General features: G+C 39.2%; 1 protein-coding gene across 5 annotated transcripts in view; it reads right to left on the bottom strand.

The window, feature by feature from the left end:
- Positions 1-273: 273 nt before the first annotated feature.
- The window catches only part of NCK2 (NCK adaptor protein 2), a 98,202-nt gene continuing 71,915 nt past the window's right edge, over positions 274-26,560 (bottom strand). For all 5 annotated transcript variants that reach the window (XM_054163081.1, XM_054163080.1, XM_054163084.1 and 2 more), the window contains 2 exons: positions 11,765-12,486; positions 274-1,670 (listed from right to left, as the gene is read on the bottom strand). In XM_054163081.1, coding sequence (XP_054019056.1) covers positions 1,476-1,670; positions 11,765-12,486 — 917 coding nt within the window. In that variant the 3' untranslated portion in view covers positions 274-1,475. The remainder of the gene's footprint in view (positions 1,671-11,764; positions 12,487-26,560) is intronic.

Below are 26,560 nucleotides of genomic sequence, written 5' to 3'. Positions count from 1 at the left end.
GGTCAAGAACACATTGTAACAGCAAAAAAGCACCAGGAAACGGCTTCATCTCAGCGTTTTCATTAAAGCAGTGAATGGACTGACTGACCACAGTATCAAGTGGCATGTAGCTCATGAGACACTGCCTCATATCAAATTGTCCTCTGATGTTGCAGAAGTTTCTTTTTGGGCCACACGAACTCCAAGACAAATTAATTACTCACTCTATTTTGCCTTGCTAAAGCAATACCAGGACTATCAGCCAAGGATAAATCCAGTACTCCATCATGACATAATACCTTTTTTATTACAATATCCAAAAAACTGAGTATGCAAGATTTTGAGATCTCACGATCCCTTCTTCAATCTCAGGAATGTGCCATCTAAAGACTGTATATTTAAACCATAAAGGAGTTTAAATGTAAAGAAAAGAGAAAAATGCGTTTTCTTCATAAACATTCTGTGTGTCTTTTCCTACCAACCACACCATCCTCTGTAAAACCTGAAGATTTCTTTCTGTAAAGCAAATATATATATAGTGTTGGTAGCCCGCCCCACCCTGTCCCAAGATCAATCTTTATTAATCTTCCGTATTAGTGTCAACAATCAGCTACAGATACATATTACTCCGAGAATTAAATACAGAATCGTTTAATTCAAACAAGCAGAAGGGCAAGAGGAAAAAGCATTATGTGGATGGCACATTTGGTTGTAGATTACCAAAACATTCAGCCTTTACAATTCAATGATTCTTTCTCTAGTAATCAACTTTCAAATAAAATTTCTCTTTGTTGCAATTACAGACCAAAATACACTAGATAGGTTTCTTTTACTACAATCTTACCATAGTAGTTTAAGAAGTACTATTACAAAATGCTTTTAATTAGTGTACTCTTTACAAAGAGTCAGAGAGGCAATGTAATAGCAGAGTACAGTGTAAAGAGTGCTTCTAGGAACTAGGAGGTTTTGTAATATACTACTTGGTAAGCGATATAGCTACAGAACTCATAGCCACAACTGTTATGTCTACTCCCTCTCACGTAGCTGCAGCTTCAGTGCATTCAAACTGTGCCTGATGTCTCTGAGCGGAGAGTTCTGCCTGCGTGAGCAATCTGAACAGATTAACACCACTTGGAATTGAAAATGCCCCTCCTTGATCTGGGCTAACTATGTAAACGTACACAGGAGAGGGGAGTTTTCAACTCAAGTTAGGAAGATGAGCGCTCACCACGGCCACCCAAGGGAAACTCTCAACCTGAAGAGAGGTGGTCAAACAGAACTGAACACAAAAAGAGGCAAACAAAAAACCCCAAAAAGCCCACAAAAAAACAAACCAAACCAAAAAAGGACAAACAGCAACCGACAGAGCAAACACTTTAGAAAGAGCCTATTCCTTAAGCCTGCTTCAGATATTGCTCCGCTCTATAAAAGTGAATTTAGGACCTAAGGCTTGTAAGTTATAAGAGGCCCAAGCGGCCCAAAGTCCATCTTCAACGTCACTGAAGTGCTTTCACAAGATATAGCTTTTCCCCGTGTTCACTGGTGAAGATGGGAGCCTTTTTGTAGTGTTCCACCAATTCATCCATAGTATTAAAGCGACGCTGCCCAATACAATAGACATTGTCCACGAGCTGCACCTTGAAATGTTTGTTCTTCCCCGATGCCTTTAGAGATACTGAGAAGTCACTGGGCTGTTGAGGAGAATTCAAAAAGAGAAAAAAAAGAATTACATAAAAGTGAACAAAATGACGGTGTAATTTTGTGGCTTCAGGAACAAACTGTGTCATATTGCTGCTGATAATGCGCGCTAGTCTTTGTTCCACAGCTCAGTGCTTCAGCTACTTAAGAAACCAAATAGTCTATTATTCAATAAATAAGTGCCACCGTTATTAATGTTCACAGTTAAGCCAGATAAGTGAAAGCTCTCCAGATGCACAGTCTGAAGTTGCCAATTACACAACTAACTTGCAAATACTGTTTTAGTTACTCAAGCTAGAAGCACAAGAACGTCAAGAAGGGAAAAACTTTCACTATGTGCTGTTTCCTTGCTAGAAAGTCCTGGAGAAAGCAATTATTGCAATATTGCTTGGGTGAGATGAAAAAAAAGTCCTCCTCTCACTTTTTTTTTTATAGCCATGGCCACTAGAGGGCTGTTCTCGCTTTGCATTGCAAAGGATACAAAAGCCACATTCACCTTTTACCTTCATTATCACGTACATGGGGAATAATTTCTCCTATTGTACATACCTCTGTTGGAAAAAAAAATATTAAAAAACATATATCAAATAAAAAACAGTCTAAACCTGACCATCAAACCACCACCCAAAAAAGACAAAATGTAGGCATTAAATTGCTCAGGACAGAACAATTTCATGATAGAACTCTTCGGCTTTGCAATTGGTTGCTTTACTGAAGAGAGTGACATCATCCAAACAGCAAGGATGAGACTATTCTGCCTTCTGCACCACGTGTTGCCAGGGAAGGACAGAAAGGACTCATTGTCCCATGCTTCCAGCTTAACTCTATCTCTAGCCATCAATGACTGATGGCTGGTCATGGAGATGGGAGCACAGGCTTTGCCTCCTGATAGGTAGCTAGAGGTGGATGTTGCCACCAGCAGGAAAAAGTAATAATGAAAAAATAAAAAGCACACATCAGAGATTGTAGTAAGCACCTAATGGAAACAAAAACTGCCTGATGTAACTCTGGAAGTACTGTAGAGCCTCTGTCCACTGAAGTCACGACATCAAGCAGAAACCATTGAAGGCATGCACCAAGACTTCAGACACAGCCTTCCTGCAGTCCCTTGGTTCTCCCTTCCACCATGCTGCTGCTTTGGTTGGGCCAATGCTGTGAACCTGAATTCATTCAGGCTAAACAAAGCCCATGAGGGACTGTAGTTCACAGCACCACCTTATGGCATGCAGCTATGGCTCAGCACAGGACTGAGCAGAGGGGAGTGGAAGTGGAAGCCTCAGATGTTACTGCTGACAGCATACTTTGGTTCATGAAACCACAGCATCTGGAGTCCTCAGCACTATGTTTGGGAGGTCAGATACACACCGAGTACGAGCCCAAGTAAGTTGGAGGACAGTGTTTTCTCAAGCACATCAGTTTTTTTTCCAGCAATGATGCAAGTCTCTGCCCCACGCATCCCTCATATTCTGCATATCTCAAAATCTTGTCCCTTGAATCTCACCACCATCTGTTTTCATACCAACTCCTTCTCTACCTTGACTCCTCCTGTCCTGCCCAGAGAAAACAGAATTCCTGCCATGCCCATTCATCTGGCTCTGTTCCAACTCCCTGGGCTCACACCTCTCCCCTCTTATGCTCAAGCCAGTAGCTCCCCACACCTCTGGTCTAACCTCCTTCTACTTCAAGTCACTACATTCGATAACCACAATCATCACTTCTCTAAAAATTATTGAACATAGCACCCATACAAGAATTACTTCTTCCATCTATAATCCAGTGTCACCAGTCCTTGGCTAAGGTGCAAACTCCATGAGGAAGACTGCTTTGGGCATTAAGCAGACCCACAGCCACTGTCTCAAAAAACATGCAAGTTCTGTGACTGCCAAGAGGAGAGGACTTGGAAGGGTAGGGGAAAGGGTTGGAAAGAAACGTGCATAAAAGCATAACTTTGGGGTTTCCAGTGCTCCACCCAAGACAAGTTTTGTGCATGCTCTGTCATCCATCCCTAGATCCAAGCCTGAAAAATGCTATTTTAAGCCAGCTAGATCCGATACGAAACCTCTGCCTCAGGAGCATTGCAAACAAGGCTGCACAGAGCTCACATCAAGACTGACCTATTTTCAGCACCTGCCCTACTGGGTTAGAGCTCAGACTGTTGTACCAATACTGCACTGTGGTTAAGATCCCAAATGTAGTGTGGACAAGGGTACAGCAGCTATAACCACACAGGCCTAGGACCTGTTCATAGCTCTAAGCAGCATCCGTTGAACAGTAACAAAGCAAAGGCCTGCAGTAACAAAGATCTGCAGAAACCCTGGGAACCTGGGCTCATGAAGAAGAGATTCAGGGCACAGGCTGTGGGCAGCACACTGGCTGCTGTGCTCTGCATGCACGCTACCAAGCGGGTTCGTAGAGTCTCCTCAAGGACATTACTAAGAGGAGCACTCATGGACCAGCAGTTTCAGATTCAAAAAACCAAGACCCAGCCTTTCTGAAAAAGTTCTGCTGCTTCCATGGGTGGTGACGAGGCCAAACCAAAACAGTAACCAAAAGGCTCTCATGAAAATAGAGAAGAACTTGCAATTGGGAAGTTCATAATCTGAACCTAGCACATTTTTTTGTTTTAGGAACAGGAAATGCTGTTATGACAAATGCTTAAAAATAAGAGAAATAATAGTTTTGTGCTCAACAAAGTTAAAATGTTTTCTAACAAAGCACAGGTTTTTTCAGCATGACAAAATGTATGAGGTTTCAAAGTTCCCTTTATCTGCTGACAATAATTATCTTGACACCAGAAAGGGTGTGCTAATGACACACAAATAGGTAGATGCTGGAATAGGTCTTAGACCTGTGATCTACTGTCCCGTGTCCTAGGTAACAGCTAGAATTAGCTATATGTGAGGTGATCTAGAGAATATATTAAATACTTTCCCTGTCATTCTAATTATAACTTTAATGAATGAATATTCTCTTGAACTACTGTCCAATCTTTCCAACCTCAGATCTGCTGATTGATGCATAAACAGGAGACATTAATATGGCAAACTGTCTCAAAAATATGTTACAAAGTTTATTCTTCTAGTGTTCTGATTCAATTAAAAACCCTACAACCTAGCGGAAAGGCTGCTCTACCTCTTTTGAGAGCCATCATCCAGCACAAAGAGATGGAAGAGCTCAAACAGCTGTTGCAAGAATCCTGAAACCCTTTATTTGCCTCAGTATAGTAACTTCCGCAGGATTTAAGAACAGCACAAGCATTTGGTTTTATTTTGGTTCTTTTCCACTCTGATGAATATGCAAAATGGTAAAAAAACCTACTAAAACCCAACTCTCTAGATAAACTACTGCTCCTAACATTACCATTTCAAAGTATGGCTCAATACAGCTTGACTTAGTTCCCTGCTGTCCTCTTTGGATTTGCTCCAAGTCTATTTATTTTATTTACTGTTTAAGCTATTTTGTTTCAACTGCTGGCCAATTTTTTCTCCCTTCTCCCTCTTTAATTGCTACATTTAGATGTTTGCACGCTTATTTTTCCAGCAATAAAAGCGTCACATACACCAAATACAGGCATATGAGAAGTTAGCTTTAATCCCTGAAACCTACAGAGAAGCTGATGATTCCACAACAGAATGACAGGGCACAGCTTCATGGCAGGGAATCTGTGAATATTCCCACCCTACCATAATTAGGAAGATCTAAATCTGAACTTGAGTCTTAAAACAGACAATTAAAGATTAGCTGTTATGCATCTGCATCTCTTCAGTCCAGGTGTAGTATTTATTTGAATTGTTTCAAATTCCTTTATTTTAACTCCTCTTATGATCAAAATGACCATAGGCTACCTGGTGCCTAGAGCACATGGAAGACAACAGGTAGGAAGATGTTCTTTTAATTTTACTTATTTAGTCAAAAATTTCAATATCTTTTCAAAGAAAGATGGAGAAATTCAGCATGAAGTTATAAAGCAATATAAGGGAAAACAAGTACAAAGAATCTCTTTACAATCTCCATTTGAGAATGAAAAAGGACAATTTTATCATAAAAGGCAACGCTAGGAAAAAACTTCCTCTGAAAGCCTTTTACTGATCCTGTAACATTTTTTTTCCTTTCAATCTTCCTTCATGGAAGATACTGCTCATGCACTCATTCTTCAAACCCTTTGAGCTCCCACTTGTGGAGTCCACCAGTTCCTTCGATTTCCATATGCAGGTTTTCTCTCGCTTCCCCTAACTCAGACACCCAGACAAGAAAACAATTCAAAGGTCTAAGGTCAGGCTGGACAGAACCATCCAGAAGGGCTCAAAATTCCTTTTTCTACCCCTTCTGCTTCATTTAGATATAAACAACATTCTACAGGTCAGAAACATGAACTGGCTCCATTAATCTTCAAGTACAGTTCTAATGATTTCTATTCTTCCATTTAAAGTAAACCACTAGCATATTTCCTAACCCTGCTTTTAAAGATCAATTTTCTCCCCCTCTCTCGTCAATCATAGCATGTCACACAACACAACAAATGCTTCAGTTTTTGAACGGTTGCCACATTTCACTGCTTCTATCCAACACTTGTAGGATTAAAACCCCAGGAAAATAAAGGACACCCTGAAAGCTATGGAAATAGCACTTCAAAATGCATACAAGTTCTCAGCCTGTGCCTCCTCCCTCTACTGTCACTATTGCTGGACAAAGAGCACAGAAACTAAATGCAATCTCCAAGGCCTGACACAAATCCAGTTGCACCTACAATCCTAAGTATCATCTTAATGCACCTACAGTCATCACCATCATCTTATTACTATATCCTGGAACCTCATTCAGTATCAGTTACTGTAATTTGATAGCTGTGACACTATTGGCAGAAGGTAGCTGCTACTTCCTTAATGAAACTGTAAACCAAAAACCCTGCACAGCTCATTCCTGCTACCGCACAGAACTGGTCTGAGAAAAATAACATTTTCTCTGCTTCATGGGAAGACACTTCAGGGCTATGAAGCAGTGGTGTTTGTCTGATCTTCAGTTCCATACCCACTCACAGTGGAGTGTCAAGGGGACTGCAATTCCTGACAGAAGCTGCCTTTGAAGTAAAAGGGTGTCTGCAGCAGAGGATCTGTTCAGAAGCTAGAGGTGTGGTGTGGTTGCCCTCTAACATCACCATCCACAACCTATCGAGGCTTCCTGTCAGCTACAGCAGTAGCAAGCACACTTGTTTCCCAGGGTTAATCTGCACAGAAAACCCCCTCTTCCCTCCCAATTTGCTTCTCTCTGCAGCAGAAACTTAGATCTTCAAAGCAAGACAATCACCTGCCAAAGCAGGCCAAAGGAGTCAGCCAAGACTAGTTTGTCTTGTGTTAGGTACTACACAGAAAGAATAAAAACCTGACCTCTGAAGAGCCTGAAATTCAAAGAGTAAGCTGTGGCTATACAGAGACTGCATAGATTAAATGTGCATTACTTGTTCTGAAGTGTTACTTAAACCCCACAAAATTCAGTTTTTATCAGCTGAGAAGCCTGTAAAAGAAAGAACAAATCAAGCAGTATTTCTAACTAGGTATGTCCCACTTCAGTCTCCTCTTTTACATCTCTAAAACTAAGGTGACATTACCTAGGCGTGATGGAGTTGGCAAAAATGTTATCAGTAGGTAACTGTGCCCGTTACATAAACTATGGGCTTAAATGGTTCAAACAAGTTTATGGTTCTAATAATAGCGTTTCGTAATTAATGAATATAATCATGCTCCTAGCTACCTGGCAGAGTTCATCTAGGGATATTCTCCACCATGGTAACATCCCTTAGATCTAAGCGCAGCTGAAGAGAGTAGTTTTGGCTAAAGGAATCTAGCTGTAAAACAAACATCTGATAAGTTAAATCTAGAGAAACACTGCAAAATTTGACATGGAAAAACATGACAGTCTTATCAAGAGAGAGAATAATGAAACCTTGATCTATTCACGGAGAACTTCTCATAGCACAGTAACAAGAGCAAAACTCAAAGCAGTCCACGTCTTTTCTTAACTACGGTGATAGAAGGCTATAGAAAACCCTAAACCAGGTCAAAAAACAGGCGTGAGATTAGCAGCATGACACACAGCTTTATCTGTGGGCCTTTTTAGAAAGCAATAACCCCTTCATCCAGAGCTTTAATAGGTGGGTACATAGTACAATGTAATGGAAAGTGCTGTCTGATGGAAAGATGAGAAATGGGAGAGCTGACAGCTTCACTCAGTTCATTCTGGTCTCTCTAATCCAAATCTTTTGCTCTGATCATACAAACAGTCCTGATGACTTTTAGTCACAGCATGAACAGCCTCTGTAGCCAAGCATGTGAAATAAGGCGACTGTCAACAATTCAAGAGTTGTTTTTTAAATCTTTCTTTGTTCCATACACAACAACAAGCTTGAAATAGATCTTTCATGATCTCTTTCCCAATGCTACCAAGTATGCTCATTTGCTGACTGTATCACTCCTAGCACCTCAGGAAAAAAAACAACACCCAAAACACCCAAACAAAAAAAGCACCAACATAACCCAACCAACCAAATAAAAAACAACCTACAAAGAAAACAATCACAAACAAAAACCCCAAAACCCAACCCCTCCCCACTTCCAAATCCCCCAAAAAACCTGTCAATCCCCAGTGTTCTTGTAATTCACATATATAAACAAATTATATGATGGTACAATATATTAGGACAGACAAGAGCTTAAGATTGAGTAAAATATTTCTTTAAACCTACTGGAAACTGCAACACTCATGTACTGCTAAGAAAAGGAGGATAATTATATGAATAACTACTTTTTTTTTTTCCTCATGATGCTGTATCACTCCAAATACAAGATCTGCAAGACCAGATCAAGATTAGAAAACAAAACACCAAACCAAAAACCACCAAACAAACAAAAAAGAGCTCCTCAATTGAGCACTCTTTTTTTTTTCTTCTGTGTTAGCACAAACAATTTACAGCAATATTAACTGAGTAAACTTCCTGGGATTCTAGTATTAGATGCTGGGAACAACTTGAAGAACCACATTCTGAATGAATCCTTCTGTGCTTCTCAAGCAATAATTTTCCAGCAACCATGAGGGCAGCAAATTTGAAACTGCTTTGAACACAACTGTGTTTAGTGTTGTGATGTCATATTAAAATAAAAGGTTACTGTGTCCTTTCAGGGAAATTTGTTTACTCCACAAGCAGACTCTTAAAAGCAAAGCAATGAGCCATGGCATTGTGGTAACTGTAACACAGCGTGCTCTGGCAAATGGCTGTGCATTTTGTATGTTAAGCAATGTATTAATTTTCAAACACTCCTTCTGGCATTTTCCCAAAGGACATAAGAAAAATCCACTGTCTCAGGATAACATGAAATGCAGCATCCAGATCTGAAAGTGAGCTTCTACCTGCTGGACCCCTGGACACGCTGAGGGTACACTCATCCAGTACACGCTGAGGGTACACTCATCCAGTACACGCTCCTGGCCCCTGTCAGATAGTACACTATCTAGAAGAGACAGCTGAATTGCTGAAATTTGATAATTATCATAACCCTCAACTGGCTTTGTACATTTTAAAAGACTGCATGCCCCACCTCAGCCCTTTCCTCTGTTGACTAAGCACTCTTGATACCGCTGTAAGTCAGTCACGTGTTCTAAATTTCTAATTTTCTTCTGTTCTCTGGTTTATTTGCATTTGACTTTGTTTAGTGATTACAGTTAACTAAGAACAGAAATAGGAACTCAATGACAGAGCTTCAAAAAAAAGGGTAGTTTGACAGTTATCACACCTTCTTCACAGCATATTTATCAAGGAAATCTATCTGACACTTTAACACACAATACTGCAGCTGGAAAAAAAGAATATATTTGGTGCTATTACAGAATTGTATTTTGTCAATAATATTACATGTAAAAATTTGGGGAACAGCTAGACCAGTAATCATCATCATCTTCTAATGTTTTCCACAAATTAGAATGTAGTTTTATCTGGATTTAGAAAACTCTACAGAATTAACAATTTCCTTGTCTTTCAACTGTCCATCTCCTTGCGAAAAGCCAACACGGCAGCCAATCCCAAATTTTAACACTGCATATAAGCAACACATGAGAATTCAGACTGAAGCCTGAAATATTTAGTTAGTTACCCACTAAAGAGTATCTTTTAGTACATTCTACCTAATGAACTTGCCTCAATATTAACTTAGTTTTTTTACTTCATTCTGAGATTTCTTCAGAGCAACTGAAATTCTAACTTGGGAAGAACAAAATCAGCAAATGAAATGTGAAAGATACTTCCAAAAAAAGGTATGCGGAGCTAAACAAATCTTCACTTCCAGATTTGTGTTCAAGCTTAATTCTCCCCCTTACTTAAAGCAGAGTCTTTGTTTTCCAAGCCAACTCTACTGCTGTTACTGGTTACATGAGGAATAGTACATAGGAACAGATTTCCCCCAGTTTATAGACAATTATGGTAAATGATAGCATAATTGATAGCTTACTTGTTGTAAACCAGGATAGCCCACAGGGAAACTTGATATAAACATGGCACAGAGAGAGGTGTCTGTAGCTGTATACAGTATACTTATTTCACTAGTACTGTATGCTTAAACTACAAGATTGAGCTCATATATTAATTCGGAATTTCTGTCTATGAAGCAGCAAAACACTCAGAGACATCTACTAAACAACAACTTGTCTTCACAGAATGGCCCTACAATTGAAACAAGTGCAGAAAACTTCTAATTACTGGTTAGGCCACACCTTGAATACTGTGTCCAGTTCTGGGGCCCCTCAGTTTGGGAAGGATGTTGACTTGCTAGAACACGTCCAAAGAAGGGCAACAAAGCTGGTGAGGGGTTTGGAACACAAACCCTACAAGGAGAGGCTGAGGGAGCTGGGGTTGCTTAGCCTGGAGAAAAGGAGGCTCAGGGGAGACCTTACTGCTGTCTACAACTACCTGAAGGGAGGTTGTAGCCAGGTGGGGGTTGGTCTCTTCTCCCAGGCAACCAGCACCGGAACAAGAGGACACAGTCTCAAGCTGTGCCAGGGGAGGTTTAGGCTGGATGTTAGGAAGAAGTTCTTCACAGAGAGGGTGATTGCCCATTGGAATGTGCTGCCCAGGGAGGTGGTGGAGTCACCATCACTGGAGGTGTTAAGGAAGAGACTTGATGGGGTACTTGGTGCCATGGTTTAGTTGATTAGATAGTGTTGGATGATAGGTTGGACTCGATCTCAAGGTCTCTTCCAACCTGGTTAATTCTATTCTATTCTAATTGCAAATTCAGATTTTTTTTTGATAGCTTTTGAAAGATGCATTAGGGAATTACTAAAATCTGTCACCTTTTAAAAATCACAGTCAGGGGATAATTAAATTTTGTGTGCTTAAACTATGAATTCTCTGGGCCCAGCATACATGAAAGGCCAGTGTAAATTTAAATTTGAACTTTCAGAATTGTAATGATTCCAAATCAGCATTACCCACGTCCCTCTGGTATCATCAAGGCTCAATTTACAAAGCATATGAGCTGTGGACTTCACTCTCTGTTGTGCATCATAATCTTAACAGTTTGATACAACAACAACTTTACTGCATTATAACCTAAAGAATCTAATTAGAGCAGAAACACATTACAATGACTTTTTAACCAATAGTTTCAAGAACCTATCTTATTCAATTAAAAGCAGAACAAAACTGACCAATGCAAGGATCCCATGTGAAATTAGCTTTAAGAGAGGCAAATTTATGACCAAATTTGCAATTTAAAAGTAGTATTTTATCTTGTAGTGCTATAAATTTGAGGGGGATTGAATATGAGGAACACATGAAAAGTCAAATTGAAGTCTGCTTCTCCATTAATTAAAAACTGTATAATACAGAACCCAGCTGTTAAATTTCAGTGTAAATGTCACCACATTTCAGCAACAGACCCATTCTCACAAGCAGTAATCAGATGGGTTGGTAACCCTCGAAGTGTCTTGCTTCTTTCAGGGTGAGAAGCCCTTTACTGCAGATAAGGAAGCTATTAACCCTCACGTTTACTTACCCAAACACTGAGTCTTACACAGCCTGTCAGGGCTGAGTACCACTTACCGAGGATTCACTATCTCTAACAAGGAAGTCTCCTTCCACTCCCCTTTCGTTCAGGGCACATTCTGCTTGGTGTCGGGTAACATTCCCATAATACCACTCTCTTCCAGCAAACCGTCCGGTAGAAGATGGTCCTGTGTAGCTTATCTGAGGTGGATGTGAAGTGTTAATGGTAGGACCATCGCTAATGATTACTACATAGTTTTTAGGAACAAGACCAATCTGCCCTCTGGAATTTTTACATTTCCACCATTCTGGGTCATTTTCTGGCTTTTCAATGACTTCCATCGTTTCCCCTTTCTCAAAATTGAGCTCTTCTTCTGTGACGGAGCTGAATGGATACAGTGTCTGAACAACGTGGAGTACTTTGGTGCCCTGGCCGTTACTCATGGAAGCGCCTTTCCTTAAGCTGAGAAAGCTGGGTGAATCTGCAGTTGCCTCCTCAACTTCCTCTACCACATAGTTCGAAGGAAACCAGCCAATTTGTCCGTTGTAGCTACCTCTCCACCAGCCATCACTGCACTTCTCCATGACAATCACTCGGGATCCTTTGACGAGGGACAGTTCATCCTCCCTCTCTGCGACATAGGCAAATTTCACGTAAGCTGGAATGTTAAGATCATAAATCCGGTCAGCACTGCTGCCGTTGGATGGGTACTCTGCGTCTGTGCTAGGGGTGGGTGAAGCGTCTCTCACACTTGTCTTTCTCTTGGTTTTCCCCAAACCTGTTAAAGAGAGAAATGTAAAGTGGTCACTCAGAATTCTTTTCCCCAGACTGCCAAGGCTACTTTTGGTGGTTACAAGCTCCTCAGCCACTTTTAATGACACTGCTAAACAGAGATCTCTTCTATAACACTATATAGTCAGGAAACAGTAGCTTTGAGAGTTTAATATCCAGCTGCTGCACAATTCATGTTACAATGGATCTCCTCCCTTCCTCTAAAGTATCAGTTTTAACACACTTAAAAACAGTGGTGTCTTCACTACAAGAACTGCTAATCACCAGAATAGTTGCACAGCTTGCTGTTGTATCTTTTGAAAACCTGGCCAAATGATCATGCCTTTCAGTTTTAGTGATGACTTCAATTTGGCTCCAGCAAAACACGAAAGAAAATCCACAGAAATAAAACTAGTGCAGCAATAAAAGTTCAAGTTCCCCAGTAGATTACATTTTGCATTCTTCATTCTTTAGTCAGTCCCCAGGCATCTACAGCTGCAATTCCTTCCAACTGCAAGCCCTCTTTTGAAATCCACACCTCTTTCATCTACATTTCATCATGCACTATAAAAGCGTAAGCCTGACGGTGAAGACGACCATTTGCATGCGTTCCCCTGTAATCTGTAAATTCTGATGTGCTGTTGTGTCTTTAATTATAACGTGAAATACAATGTACAGAAGAAACAACAGTAAGAATAAATACATAACTTTTTTTTTTTTTTGGTAATTATAGGAACCACACAAATGCCTACTCAAATATGGAAAAACAACTGTACGACTTTCAAACTTTTGCAACAAGTACTGCTTAAGCCTTATATATGCACCGAATTATACAGTGAACAACGAGCCCACTCTTGTGAAAATCACTTATAAAAATTCTGAAGAGCAAACAAAAGATGGAATCTCAGTATAGCACAAAACCAAGCAACAACCAAAATGTCATGCCAGGGATAAAAAGCAACAACCAAGACAGAGATAGAAGCATTTGTACTTTTCTCCGTGCTTCCAGAGCTGCGCTGGCAGGTGAGTCCACATAGACACAGCAGATTGAATGCAAACAAAACTCCACCCAAACCAACAACCAACCTTCATCTTTAGCACTCAGGACTATCCAATCTGATCACTCCACTGCTGAAAAGTGTGTGAATTTAAAAAAAATAAAAAATGTATAGACAGACAGGCACCTATATACACACATGTAAATGCACATACAGCGGGGAGATTCAACTAAAGCGCTTCTTCAGTGCAAAACTAACAGATTTCCCAGGGCTAGCTGTACAGAGCACACACAACCTCACACAGATTGATAACTAAAAGGGTTAAATTCATTAATTAACACAGTCTTAATGTTTCAGAACATGTTAGAAAATTCCAATGATCCTAAAGTATTTCCTGACCTTCCCCAGCAGCTCCTTGCTTCCTGCTGGAGCCTGCTACATCCTAATGTTATTTCAACCACATCATTTCAGCTGAGAACCGGTGGCTTTCAAGCAAAATGAGGGAGAGCAGCTTATTGTACCAGAGGAGACAATAGCAGGAAAAGAGTGTCCAAGCAAGCACTAATCAGAAGCTGGCCAGGCTCTGATTTCTGCCAAGACTAGAAATTTTCATCACTTTAGAGATACTTTTCAACCAAAAGACAAGGATGTATCAGAAGTAAGAAGCATTAAACTAGGGCAATATAAACAAATATAACATAAGGGATGTTCTGTTATGAAAGAGGGGAAATTGTTTATTATAACTTCATGGAAACCAAGCCACTTTATTTCAATAGATTCACACTACATAAAGCCCTACACTAAGATTGAACCTCCCAGATTAAAAGCTTAGGTTTTTGATGTGCTTTGTAATTGAGATACGGAACACCACTTCTTGGAATTACAGCAGAACTAATAAAAATAAACCAAAAAACCAAACCAACCCAAACAAATAGCAGATGATGAAGTAGCTGCTCAGGAGAAAACCAGTTGAAAATCAGAGCAAAGACAACGCTGAGATAGAGGGATTCAGTGTGATAAGACAATACCATAAACTGGTGTATCTAGAGAATAAAAAAAAAAGCTGACAGAGGTGAAAGGAACAAATCTATAAAAACAAAATTCTGGAGCCTGATAAAGGTGTCTAAATATTTAACAAAAGGTTATCATCCAAGCACTTTCTTCCACTTGGAGTTTATGTTGCAAACACTTCTATAGTGCATCTGAAGCTTTAAATGTTCCTTTCCACCCCCTTCATTTAACACAAGCAATAACAACAGGGGGGGAAAATCAGAAACATCACATTTTTTTCTTAATCAATAAAGGCAGGCAGAGATTTTTCATTTTAAGCTTAACATTTAATGTAACCAAACTTTTAAGGCTGATAGCATGGTAACGACTAGCCTGTTGCAGTAGCACTGATATGCACCAAAGATTATGTTTTGAGTTTGTTTGACCAAGGTAGCTATCTATGCAGAGACTCATCTGCAGCCAAGCACAGCAAAGGGCACACACAACACTATCTAACACAATTTTTTCCACGAGGTTACAACATTCATAACTGTGCCTATGACAGAAGAGGAAGCAAGTCGTTCCATGAGCAGAACAAAGGAAACCTGTTCCTGTTTTTCTCCTTACACCTCCTGCTGCACTACTCTTCTTCTGCCTCCACTGTCTCCTGCCAGATCCATCGTAAGTTCCCTTAGCATATGAATACCTTTGCATCTCCCTCAGGTCCTTCTCATATCTCCAGTTCCCCACTGCAACCTCCAAACAGCCTTCAAAGCATACCCCATTTCCCCTGGTGTTTTCCTCCCTACCTTTGTTGGGCTGGCCAGCCCAACTCAGTGCCCAGTACCCCGCTGCTTTTCAGCCCTGCTCAAGCCGAACAAAGAGCTGGGATTGCTCTGGCTTCTTCTCCAGTGAGGGACACCAGCAATGACCCTCTTAGGCACTGAGTTGGAGAAAACTAGTTAATTTCTGCCAGTCTGTCAAGTTCACTTGAAATTGGCTGAATTATCAAGGGTGGACAGATGGACGGACAATGACAGCTGACTCTGACAGCGTGACTAATGTAGGCTTCATTTCCTTAGGAAACAAGTCTAAAAATATAATTTAGTAGGATCGCTGCTCACAGCTAAGCAAGAATAAAGTTAGGATGTCTATAAGCTTCATACTCATCTATGACAAAAATCACAACTCCATTATAAAAAAGGTAGAAGAGTAAACACTGTCATTACCTGCTGCTAACAGAAATGTTCACTTACTGCTACTTGTAAGGGTAGGATTGAAAGACCACGATTCCTATTCTTACATCTGAATGGAATGAAAACCGAGTAAGGAATTTCATGAAAAATAATACATTCAAGCACTTTGGGAGTCAAATTTGGAAAAGTCAAATATACTTGTGACTGCAGTTACAATTTTGGCATTTTTACTGCCCTTCTTTTAATGAAAACTTATTTACCAGTGAAATACAACTGTATTTTCCAATTCTGACTCATTGGTTGCAGCTCACCTGCAGCTTGTAATACAGCTAGTTGTCACAAGGAGAAACAAAGCAAGAGAGAGCTTTCAAGTGATGGGAAAAGAGTGGGAGCAAAAGTATTGCAGTGCAGCAAAAAGATTGCTTTATATTATGGCATCTCAGAGGAAATAACTCTGTTCACAATCTACAGCTCACCCACACTAAGCTAGGCTCATTTTCATTCTTACAAACAAGTTGTCAAGTGATGGGAGTAGGTTTAACTTTAAGGTGGATATATTATTGATAACAACAAAACTGGTTAGCATAATTTTCAGTGAAGGGATCCACTGCAAATCCTCCTCTTTGTAGTGAAAGAAATCCTCTGGCTCTGAGGTTAGTCCTAGGGGGACTCAGAAACATGTTTCCCGCATTACTTCATGACCTCTTCCTTTCCTCGCTCAGTTGCAGCTCTGAAGAATAGCTTGTTTTTGTGAGCAGCAAGCCAAAGGAAGACCAGTTTGCTATGAATTTGCTTCCTGTCTCTTAAGTCCCCATTGTGCAAACTTCAGTTTCACACCCTTTCATTACCAGCTTGTCCCTGTGACTGCCTTCCCATTGTACCTGTAGGTCCTTCAGCTTGCACCTTCAAAGCCCTGGCCCTGCAGCATTTTCAGCCTTCCCACTTCATTTTCATTAAGCTCTCCCAGGAAATGCCTTGAGCTCCCCCTAAAACCCAAACCTTGAAGTGTTGGAATTTCCTTCTGGTCACTCCCCTTTGGCTCAACACTGTGACAGTGCCAGCTTCCCTCGCCTTTACCTTTGTCTTCTGCCATGCTGGACACTCCCAGACCAAAGTTTGGCTGCCTATCAAACAGCACAGATGCCTATCAAACAGCACAGACTGTCCACCCTTCTGCTAAATCCTAGCAAAGGATTTCTCTCTCCTTCTGCCTTTAACGAAAGCACTGAATGAAGGCTATATAGCTATGATCCTTGTGAGAAATAGTGCTCAGAATAAACAAGTTTATCTTTAAAATGTTATCCTAATACATACTTTATCAATCATGGGCATACCACTCATGTAGAAAGGGACTTTCTCTTTGCCAGTAGTAAAAATTCATATTCTATCTGCTAATTGTGGCTTACATTACATGCTACCTTTACTAGAAAAATATATTTACAAAGTATCATTTCCTAATTTTAGGAAGACTTACTTGATGAGTATTTCCATACTCCTGTGGGTTGGTGTCCCTGCCTTAAACTGATGTGTGACCACATTTTGTATTTTAACTGCTTTTGCTCATCCCCAGAGATGAAAAAAATAGATTCACCAACATGGCTGTATCTCTGCAGGCTGATCTGTACTCACATTTGTTTTATTAAGTTCTATTTACTAACAACACACTAGTTTAGAGCCTATCTTCAATGTTTAACTTTAGATGTTTGCAGTCAAATTGTCTAGCATCTTCCAAAACTAGTCCTTAAATTTATTACATCTTGTGCAAGGGCATAACTTCAAATAGACTAAATATAGCTGCAGTTCTTTTCCAAAGGAGTTTTATTTGATACCTCAGATTTCTGACTTTTGCATTCACCCATCCTCCATATATAAAAAGAAATTAGTCAATACTCAAAGCAATTTTCTGCAGAATGGTTGGCAAGTGAAACTAGTGCCATCTGAATTCTTCCAACTTCCATCTTTTCTAAAAACCTATCTGATTTTAAGACCTGCTCACCACACCAAACTTAGATGATTAAAGAAAAACAAACAAACCCAATTGCTTTGAGAAATATTCTAGATGCAACATCTTAAGAAGACTCTAACAACTTATTTAAAATATTGAGAGGGGGTAAGGAAGAACACCTCCCAAACCCCCCCAAATTAGTGACCTTTAAACTACATAAACCATTGCAAAACCAACAAGAAAAGTGTCTAAATACAACTGAGTTCTTGGAAACTAATTCTTTAAGGAACTAGATTTCTACCAAATGGTGCCCTTCAAATATCCAGTATAACTTTTGAAGTAGCTAGTTTTAAATCAAAAGATATAGCTGGAACTACAACAAGTGCTGCAGAATAATAGTGTTCCTTCCCTCTCCCCACGGCAATTAGAAAATCAGCTTTGTGCATGTATTCTTTTATTGCTATATTTACATATCTTAACAGATTCTTTCATAACAAGTCAGAACTGATTTTTGTGCAATGTATTCAAGCCTTTTGTGTTTGAAATTAGTTTTCCATCAGTACTATATTTCTATCACAAAGCTGTAAATAGGCAAAAAATTAGCTCAAGTACGATAAGGGTCATGAAACAGAGATCTTGAATTATTAGAACATGAAATACTTCCAGCTACTCTCTTTGATAGTCTATTTACAAATACAGCAAGGTTTTTCCTCAACTGGAACAAAAATAAACTACGCTGTATCGCATTGTCAAAACACAGGAACTGACACCAGAGTTGAATTGAAAGCAGGCTTATTTACAGTCAAAACCAAAAGCAGGCAAAACCCAGTATATCTCTTTTTTATCTCTCTAAACCAAATTTCATAGATGTTTTAATTTTTTTAAAATCTTCTAGAAATACAAACATGAGAATCCTTGTCTTTTCACCAGTCTATCCTAAGAAGAAAAAGACCTGGAGAAAAACCCAAGAAACCCAAAAATGAGACTCTGAGGCACTTAAAAAAAAAAAGGGGGTAGTGCATCTGCTAAATGATCTGATGGGAAGACAAAAGAAGGAGGGTGGGGTGGGGGGAAATTGTCAAAATATGAGTTTGTAAAGGACCTCAGGGACCAAGACAAAGATTTTGAAAGAGATAGACTATGAGAGCACAGAGGAAGAAACTGAGATGCCAGGAAGAGGAAGGTCAGAGGCAGAAAGAGAACTTTGAGAATGAGAAGGTTTTGAGAAGAGAGGAAGAGGTGGAAAAGGAGAATTACTCAGAGAACAGCGACAGACAAGTGATTTTAGAGACTATACCACCAGCACTGACAAATCCAATGAAGTAACCAAAGACTCTCCCATGTTGCCCAAACAGGCCATGCCTTTCTCCAAAAGACTTGCCCTACAATCACCCAAAAATATTCAACCAGCGATGTGCATTTCTGCCAAAAGCTGCTTCTAGCAAGATGAATGAAATGCCGGGCTGGTTTTTGCAGGACATTAGGAGCACTGTGGTGCCTTTTGGCCTCCAATCATGGTGCCAAGATTGTGTTTACAGGGCTGAGCACCTCTCTCCTTGCATGTGGCACCACCCTTGCCCAACTTCTCAGTTTGCACTTTGTGGAAATACTTTTCAGCATGATGCTTGGCTTCACCATTTGAGTTTGCAGTTGTTTGCTATTAGATTAACAGATGAAACCAGAGGTATTGAAAAGAGGATGGAGAAGGAAGAAAATTCTGGGGGACACTTCCCTCACCTTCTTAAATTTTACTTATGCTGCTACAACTCTCACACAGGCCATCAAAGAATGGGCTATAAACATAACATGAATATAAGAGTAAAAAACCCAAGTCCCAAAAATTACAGGGAAGTGGAAAGGGGAAAGGGGAAAAGTGAAAGGGGAAGGAAATAAAAAGGCAAACAACAAAACCAACAGTGATTTGTAAAATATTCCATAGAAATTTTAATGCATCTCAATTACTGCACCCTCTGCCACAATAAAATGCTTTAAACAGCACCACTTGCTTTATGGTTTAAAAATACCACCACAGAAGCCAGCACAAAGAGGATATTTTAATTTTAATTAGATTTTTTAAAAATAATGGGTTTTGTCTTTAAAATTCAACCATTATAATTCAAATTAAAATAAACCACTCCACAGCTGAAAATTTAACATCACCATCCATTAAGACAATTTCTGCCGAACAGCTGAAATATTCAAGCAAATCAAGTTTGAAGTTGATAAATAGAAGGAAGCCAAACAAATGAGCTAGGAGAATTCCCAGTATAAATACTGTTCAAATACTGAATAATAATCATCATCTCTGAAAGAGTTAGAAAAAATACTTGTAAAATAGTATCTGTTAAGTTTAGTGACTTAACATGAAAAGCAAAGAAATCCATTTCAACTGAGATGGAAATATGTTTCTGTTCCCCCAAATATCAATTAGATTTTACAGAACAGTTCTCCTCTTGGTAAAAATCTTCAAAAGAAAATGTCACCAGAAAGTCTTGATTTACTAACCAAGTGTTTTGTGTCAGATGCAGTAGCCACAAGCAAATTTAATCAAAAGTCCTTTTTTTAAAAAAATATTTATTCAGTATTTTAGACAATTTTTATTTAAGATACTTAAAGGTTTTTCTTGCTCATTTTAATAGAACTGCAATTCTGCCTTCACACATAAGCAGTTCGGGAAAAAAATTATCCTTTCTGACTGCCAAGTTAGTTATTCATCTCCTAATATTAATACTTTGAATTATATTGCATATTAATGCATGTAGTTGATAAGTATGCAAAGTGTACACTGGGTTTAAAAAAAAAAAACCAAGCAAACAAAAAAAATTAGCTTTTCAGGAAAATTCCTAAGAAAAAACATAAACCAATGTAAATTAAATAATTCATTCACCCACTGTCCAGGATAAACATATAGCTTCTTGACAACTGAGAAGTCCAGATCAGACATTCATTTAGCTTTATGCTAGTTATTAAGTTTATAATTTTTAATTGTCTTTGCTTCCTTATTAAAAAGCAATTCAGCAGACTGAAATGTCTTCTGTTACACAGAAAGAAAAATCACTTTTGTACATTTTCAGTCTGAAACCTCCCACCCCTTCTTTTTCCTTCCACCTACAAGGCCAGTATCCCAGCAAAGGTCCAATGGCCAATATCCATATGGGACAGTCAGATGCAACACCTCCATCAATAGCACTCTTTAAAGGACACTGCTATAAATTCTAGAAATCTTCAACTGCATTTGTGATACAGAAATGAAACCTTACAGCTCATTAATAGATTTCTTGAATCTGCTTTAAGAAACTGAATATATCTAAAAAAAACAAAACCACCACACCAGAACAAATCAGAAAATTGAAACTCTTTTCTAAATGTCACAGTGAAATTCTGACATTTTGGCAGCCAGGCTGCTTTCTCACTCTCTTTTTCAAAGACAGGAAAAAGTAGTGTCAAATTTTCCTATACATTAAACACTTGAGGTTTCATACCAAGGCTTGCATAAAGAAATCAACTCAACAACCAAATTAAAAACGATGACTGCATTAATTCTTGTTATGGAGACTGTGTTAAACATGCTAATCTGTTATCAGGGAATATACATTCAAATTCTAGTACCAGACACTGAGCTTCCTGAACCCAGAGCATGTAAAAGCAAGAAGTTAAAATGCAAGATGTACTACAGGGATGTATCTAGACAGAGTTTTCCAAAGGCATCAAATACATGATCCAAAGGCTTCCATCAACCAGCTCATGTATATGGAAAAGAAGGTGACATCTCACTAGGCTTAAATTTTAAATCCCCTATGGAATAAGGAAAACAGCTGTCTCAATCTTAAATAGAAGGCATAACAAAAAATAAACATGACTTCTCAAGATGGGTGATTCCAATTTCTGTCTGCAAATTTAAATTTAATAGAGTTTGCTGGAAATGCACGGTCTTTGCTTTCAAACAGAGAACACTACAGATATTTCCACCCACTTTGCAATTTTATTAATGACACTTTTGATTTTGTAAGATGTGCCAATAAGAAAAAAAGAACCAGGACTATCTTAAACCTAAGCAGTCCTATCATTCTAGCAACAGATTTATAAGGTATGGGGAAAGGGCACAGTAGGCCTGTAAGACTTCGAAGTGCTGTCTGTTCCCTTTGTGTACAGCAGGAAAGAAAGCCACACCACTCTGCCTCTCCTTCACAAACACTGACAAAATGTTCACAAAGAAATTTCTAATAAGCAGGAGGTGCTCCAAACTGTGTACCCTAAAACATGCTCCTGTTTCTCAGTAAGTATACAACAGGTTGTATTCCCCTTCTCCTCTAGTATATGATGGTTTATATTTAGTTATCTCGCATTTATATGAAGTAAAACAGGTGCACGGGACAGCACCCAGGGATACAAAGGTGTTGCTAACACAAACCCACTCAATTCAAAAAAGAAACCCAAAAACAAGCAAGAAGAAAGCAGACTACCCTGAATGTAAGACGACAACCTTCCAATTTAAAGACTCTTCCAGGTAATTGTGACAAAATAATTCTGTTTTGGATATGGGTGATTATAGTACTAACTTGGTCTTTTCACCTTTTATTTGCTCAATTTTGCCTTCAATTCTGTACATGAAAATGAAAGGCTTAATAGGTGTTACAACAAATACATTACAAAGCAGAAATTACATAGGCCTGCAATTCAAAGAAATGCATTAGAAGACAAAGATGCAAATACTAACTGAAGGACAATCTCTTGACATCTAGACAGTCCCTCCTGAATGTAATGTAATCAGCGATTCTTTGAGGTTACAGGTGTTCCGTATCAGATGACCCATACTAAGTATCATGCATGATGTAAAGCCTTAGTAATTGTACTGCAAGGTCAGAATCACGGCATTGTACTGCACTAATGTTTTAAAGCATTAAATATCACAAGAATACCTGAAGTGTTAATAACTTTTTATTTGGAGATCTCAGAGCTCTTTAGAAGGCTGTCATAGATGCTGCAATTTTATTCAACGCTCCTTTCAGCAAAGGAGATACCTCCTTTTCTTATACTAACTTCCTCGGTGAATTGCAATGCCCATAGCTTCATTAATCAAGTCCCTCCAGGTTAATGGCAACTACATATGCAAAGCAGACCTCCCCATCACTGAAGGGGAAGTAACAAGGGAAAGCAGCTTGCTTAAAAAAGCAGCCCGTCTCCTCTGAGGTTTGGCTCTCACCACCAAAACAAAACCCAACAACTCACACACAAATGAGAACAATTTCTTTTAAGGATTAAAACTCAACAATGAGTTAGTAAGTAATAAGTTCAGCTCCTGCTCTGGAGAACAATTTCCTGAATAAACAATTAAAAAAACAACAGGTGTGTAAATTGGTAGAGGCCATGTACAAGAACAGCATTTTCACATCAAAGTATATTTTCACTTTGCATTTTCTTTCATTTATAAGATCCCAAGGAATGTACAGTTTAGATAATCTACAGACAAAACCCTAAACATTTTTTCTGGTGTAAAAGACATCTACAAATAGTCACCTAGTAGAAGGAGCACCCCTGAATGTCCACCCTTCCAGCCTCACCACCTATTCATGTTAACAGCCATGTCTCTCCAAATCTGTTTGCTGAAACCCCAACAACTACTTGTCAGAAGACAGTTATGTAGTAAATAACTGTCAAGAAGTAACTCCCAAAGAAACACATCTCTGCCACTGCAACCTTCCTCCTCAAAAACAAGAGGTGGACATTTTCTCTCACATAGCATGTTAGGGGTCTGCATTCACTGCACACAGCTATACCTGCTTTACAGGCACACTCCACGCACAACAACCCACCACATTTTTGAGGCTCAGAAAAAGGGAAGAAATTCTCTTGTACATTCTAAGTCAAAGCCCAATTACTTAGTATAATGCTAACTTAGAACTTTTGTTTGCACAATATGAGTTCACATCATATAATGATCTATGGTTCGGGTCTCTGAATAAACTGAGAAACAGAAAACTGGAATCTGAGTGGGACCACACAGTGAAAAAGAATCAAAGCAATACTTTGAAAGACCCTGGTAGATTAAAAGGTTAAAACAACCCAAGCCCCCCCACCTCAAAAAAAAAAAAAAGAGACCCAGTGATACTGAAGAAAAAAATTATTTAGAGGACACAGTCTCAGGCTGCGCCAGGGGAGGTTCAGGCTAGATGTTAGGAAAAAGTTCTATACAGAGAGAGTGATTGCCCATTGGAATGGGCTGCCTGGGGAAGTGGTGGAGTTGCCATCATTGGAGGTTTTCAGGAGGAGACTTGATGGGGTGCTTGGTGCCGTGGGTTAGTTGTTTGGGTGGTGTTGGATTGGTTGATGGGTTGGACGCGATGATCTTGAAGGTCTCTTCCAACCTGGTTTATTCTATGTATGCATTCTATGTATTTAGGTTTGCATATTGGGAGAAATATTCACATTTAAATGAGAATTCCTGAATAATGCTAAGACAGTAGAAAGAGAAGCTGCTGTCACTTCAACATAGTAAAATTGCTTGTCCTTGGAGTCACTGGAATTCATTGGAAAATGTACCTCTGAGAATACGTAGGAGGGTACTGATTTCCCTGGCCATCTTAGTTTGATGTTTACAAAGGTGACCTAGCTACAAACAAGGTATATTCAAGACCCCAAAATCAGTTACTATTGACTGTTTCTTCTCTGCTACCACCTTCATGCACTAGGATGAGAAGAAGGCATAAGGAGAGGACATATTGCAGAGTGCACTGAAACCACATTTTCTGAATAACTGCAGTCATTGCTCCCCTCCACAAGCACACACTTACAGGAAAGTGTGTAATGCAAGCAGCACAGTGCAATGCAGTGACCCACACTACAGTCCCACATCTGCTGCTTTAGCAGACTTCAGTCCTCCCAAGAGCCGAAGGGAACCTAATGTAAGAAATCCAGTGCTAGACACTGCTTTGTTTAAAAAAAAAAAGACGACAAAAGTACTTATTCTCACTGCCTCAGAAGAGACATAATTAGCAGACTGCTTAAAGAATTTTATTCTATAAAAAAAGAAAGAAAAGAAACATCAAAAGAGCTGAGGGTTCAGATGCAACCTTAATGCAAGAGCAAAGTGCTCTGCCTCCATGGCTGGAACAGGGAGCAGGAAGAGCTACTAGCAATGTGGCAACTCTCCTCAATAGGGAATGGCTACACTTCCTTGGGAGATAATTTTTGGGTTTGCTCTAAGGCCAAACACAATTACATGATGAAGCACAAGTGGTTCAGAACAGGTAAACCCAAGGGTCCTCATCAAAGGTAACAACTGAGGGAAGTAAGGCCAAAGACACCAGTACAAGCAGCCACACCGACTTAAGGCGATCCTTTTATCTTTTCAGAACATAATTATGACTACAATAGAGGCTCATTCTGTCATCTATAAATGTCAAATTGTACATCCAAGCACACAAACACACTGGATGGGGAGGGAAGGGTGAGAACTTATTATGTTCTAGTAAGAGAACGAATTTATTCACTCAACAAGATTTCTTCACACCTTTGGCCTTGTGACAGTTTACTGCAACCATGATATAAGAAAAATCTGTGGAAAGGTCAGATATATCATGGTTTCCATTATATGTTAGTTTCAAACTCTTGAAGCATCAAATCCTTTAAATAGCCTGCCCTAGTAAATAATTCATTTAAGACAAACTTTCAGCAGAATATAATACATGCAATTATAAACTGAAAAAAGAACGAATCTCTGCTCCCAGCACCAGGTAGCACTGGAGCTGCAACAAGCTACAGGTTCTGCATTCACTGATGCTTTTAGCTCTTCATCTTGGATCAGATAAAGGACCTGATGCATACATCCAGCAGAGAAAGTCCTTTATCTAGCAGTAAAAGAAGCATTAACTCTGTACCTTGAGTTCTCAAAAATATTAACCAATTTTCTTTGCTTTCAAGTCTTTTTGCTGCAGGTAACAAAAGAGCATGATGTTTACTTTTTGCTTTGTGGTTGTTGGATATATTTAATTTTTTTTGCATAAGCATGCTCTGCAATTTCAGGGTTTTTTTTTTCCTTCTTTAAGAAATGATAACATGGTATTTGTTAGCATGTCTGATTTTAGTTTCACAAAGCAGAGAATTCAATTCCTTTAATGCTAATTTTACTGGACATAGATGATACACAAACTTATTTAAAATTTTCACAGATATATTGAAAGGTTCATAAAAATAACCATAAACCATGACTTTGTTTTGCATTCTGGATAACTATTTTATCATGCATAATAGCAACAGTAATTCCAAATGAATATATTCTTCTGCCATTATGTATATATCAAATTGATAGTGAGGTTGTAGACCCTGTTGCATCAGCAATATGTTCTTCTATCACTTTCCCTATGCAGAGCTACTTGTACTGAGCATATCTCTAGATCTTCAACCATCACCAAAGAACTGAAAAGGACCACTTAAACTATGTCTAGGTTTTGAAGACAATCCTGAGGCAGAAATGTTTCAAGAAAGTAGCAATGCTTCTTTGAATTCCTTATTATACAATTTATCTCCTACCACACTACAGTGGCAGCAGCATTGCCAGCTCCTACCTCCCCCATACTTTAGATGGGAATGGAAGAAATATCTTCCTTGTTTTTTGAAACTGAGCTCATTTCTCCTTTCTCAGCATCTAGTGACTGTAATCCACACAACAGGACTGATCTATTATTAGTGAAGATGGAAGAAAAGCTATTATTCCAGCTTTCGCTCCTCCCTGCCCCCCCCAAACCAGACCACACCTAAACAGAGCCCCCACCAGCCTCTCTCACTGTGTTCCTCAGTTTCATCACTGGCAAAGGAGTCACCACTGTTGCCACTCTGCCCCACAAACATGCTTACTTTGGGCAACAGAACTGAAAATCAGGATGAAGAGCAGCACAGAAAGTGCTTTTGCTGAACAAATTCAACCATGGAATATGTTGGTTTAACACATGCTCT

The sequence above is a fragment of the Dryobates pubescens genome, chromosome 7 (genome assembly GCF_014839835.1).
Source record: "Dryobates pubescens isolate bDryPub1 chromosome 7, bDryPub1.pri, whole genome shotgun sequence".
Taxonomy (NCBI): domain Eukaryota; kingdom Metazoa; phylum Chordata; class Aves; order Piciformes; family Picidae; genus Dryobates; species Dryobates pubescens.
The sequence above is the reverse complement of the archived record's forward strand: the minus strand, read 5'-3'. Positions and strand labels throughout refer to the sequence as shown.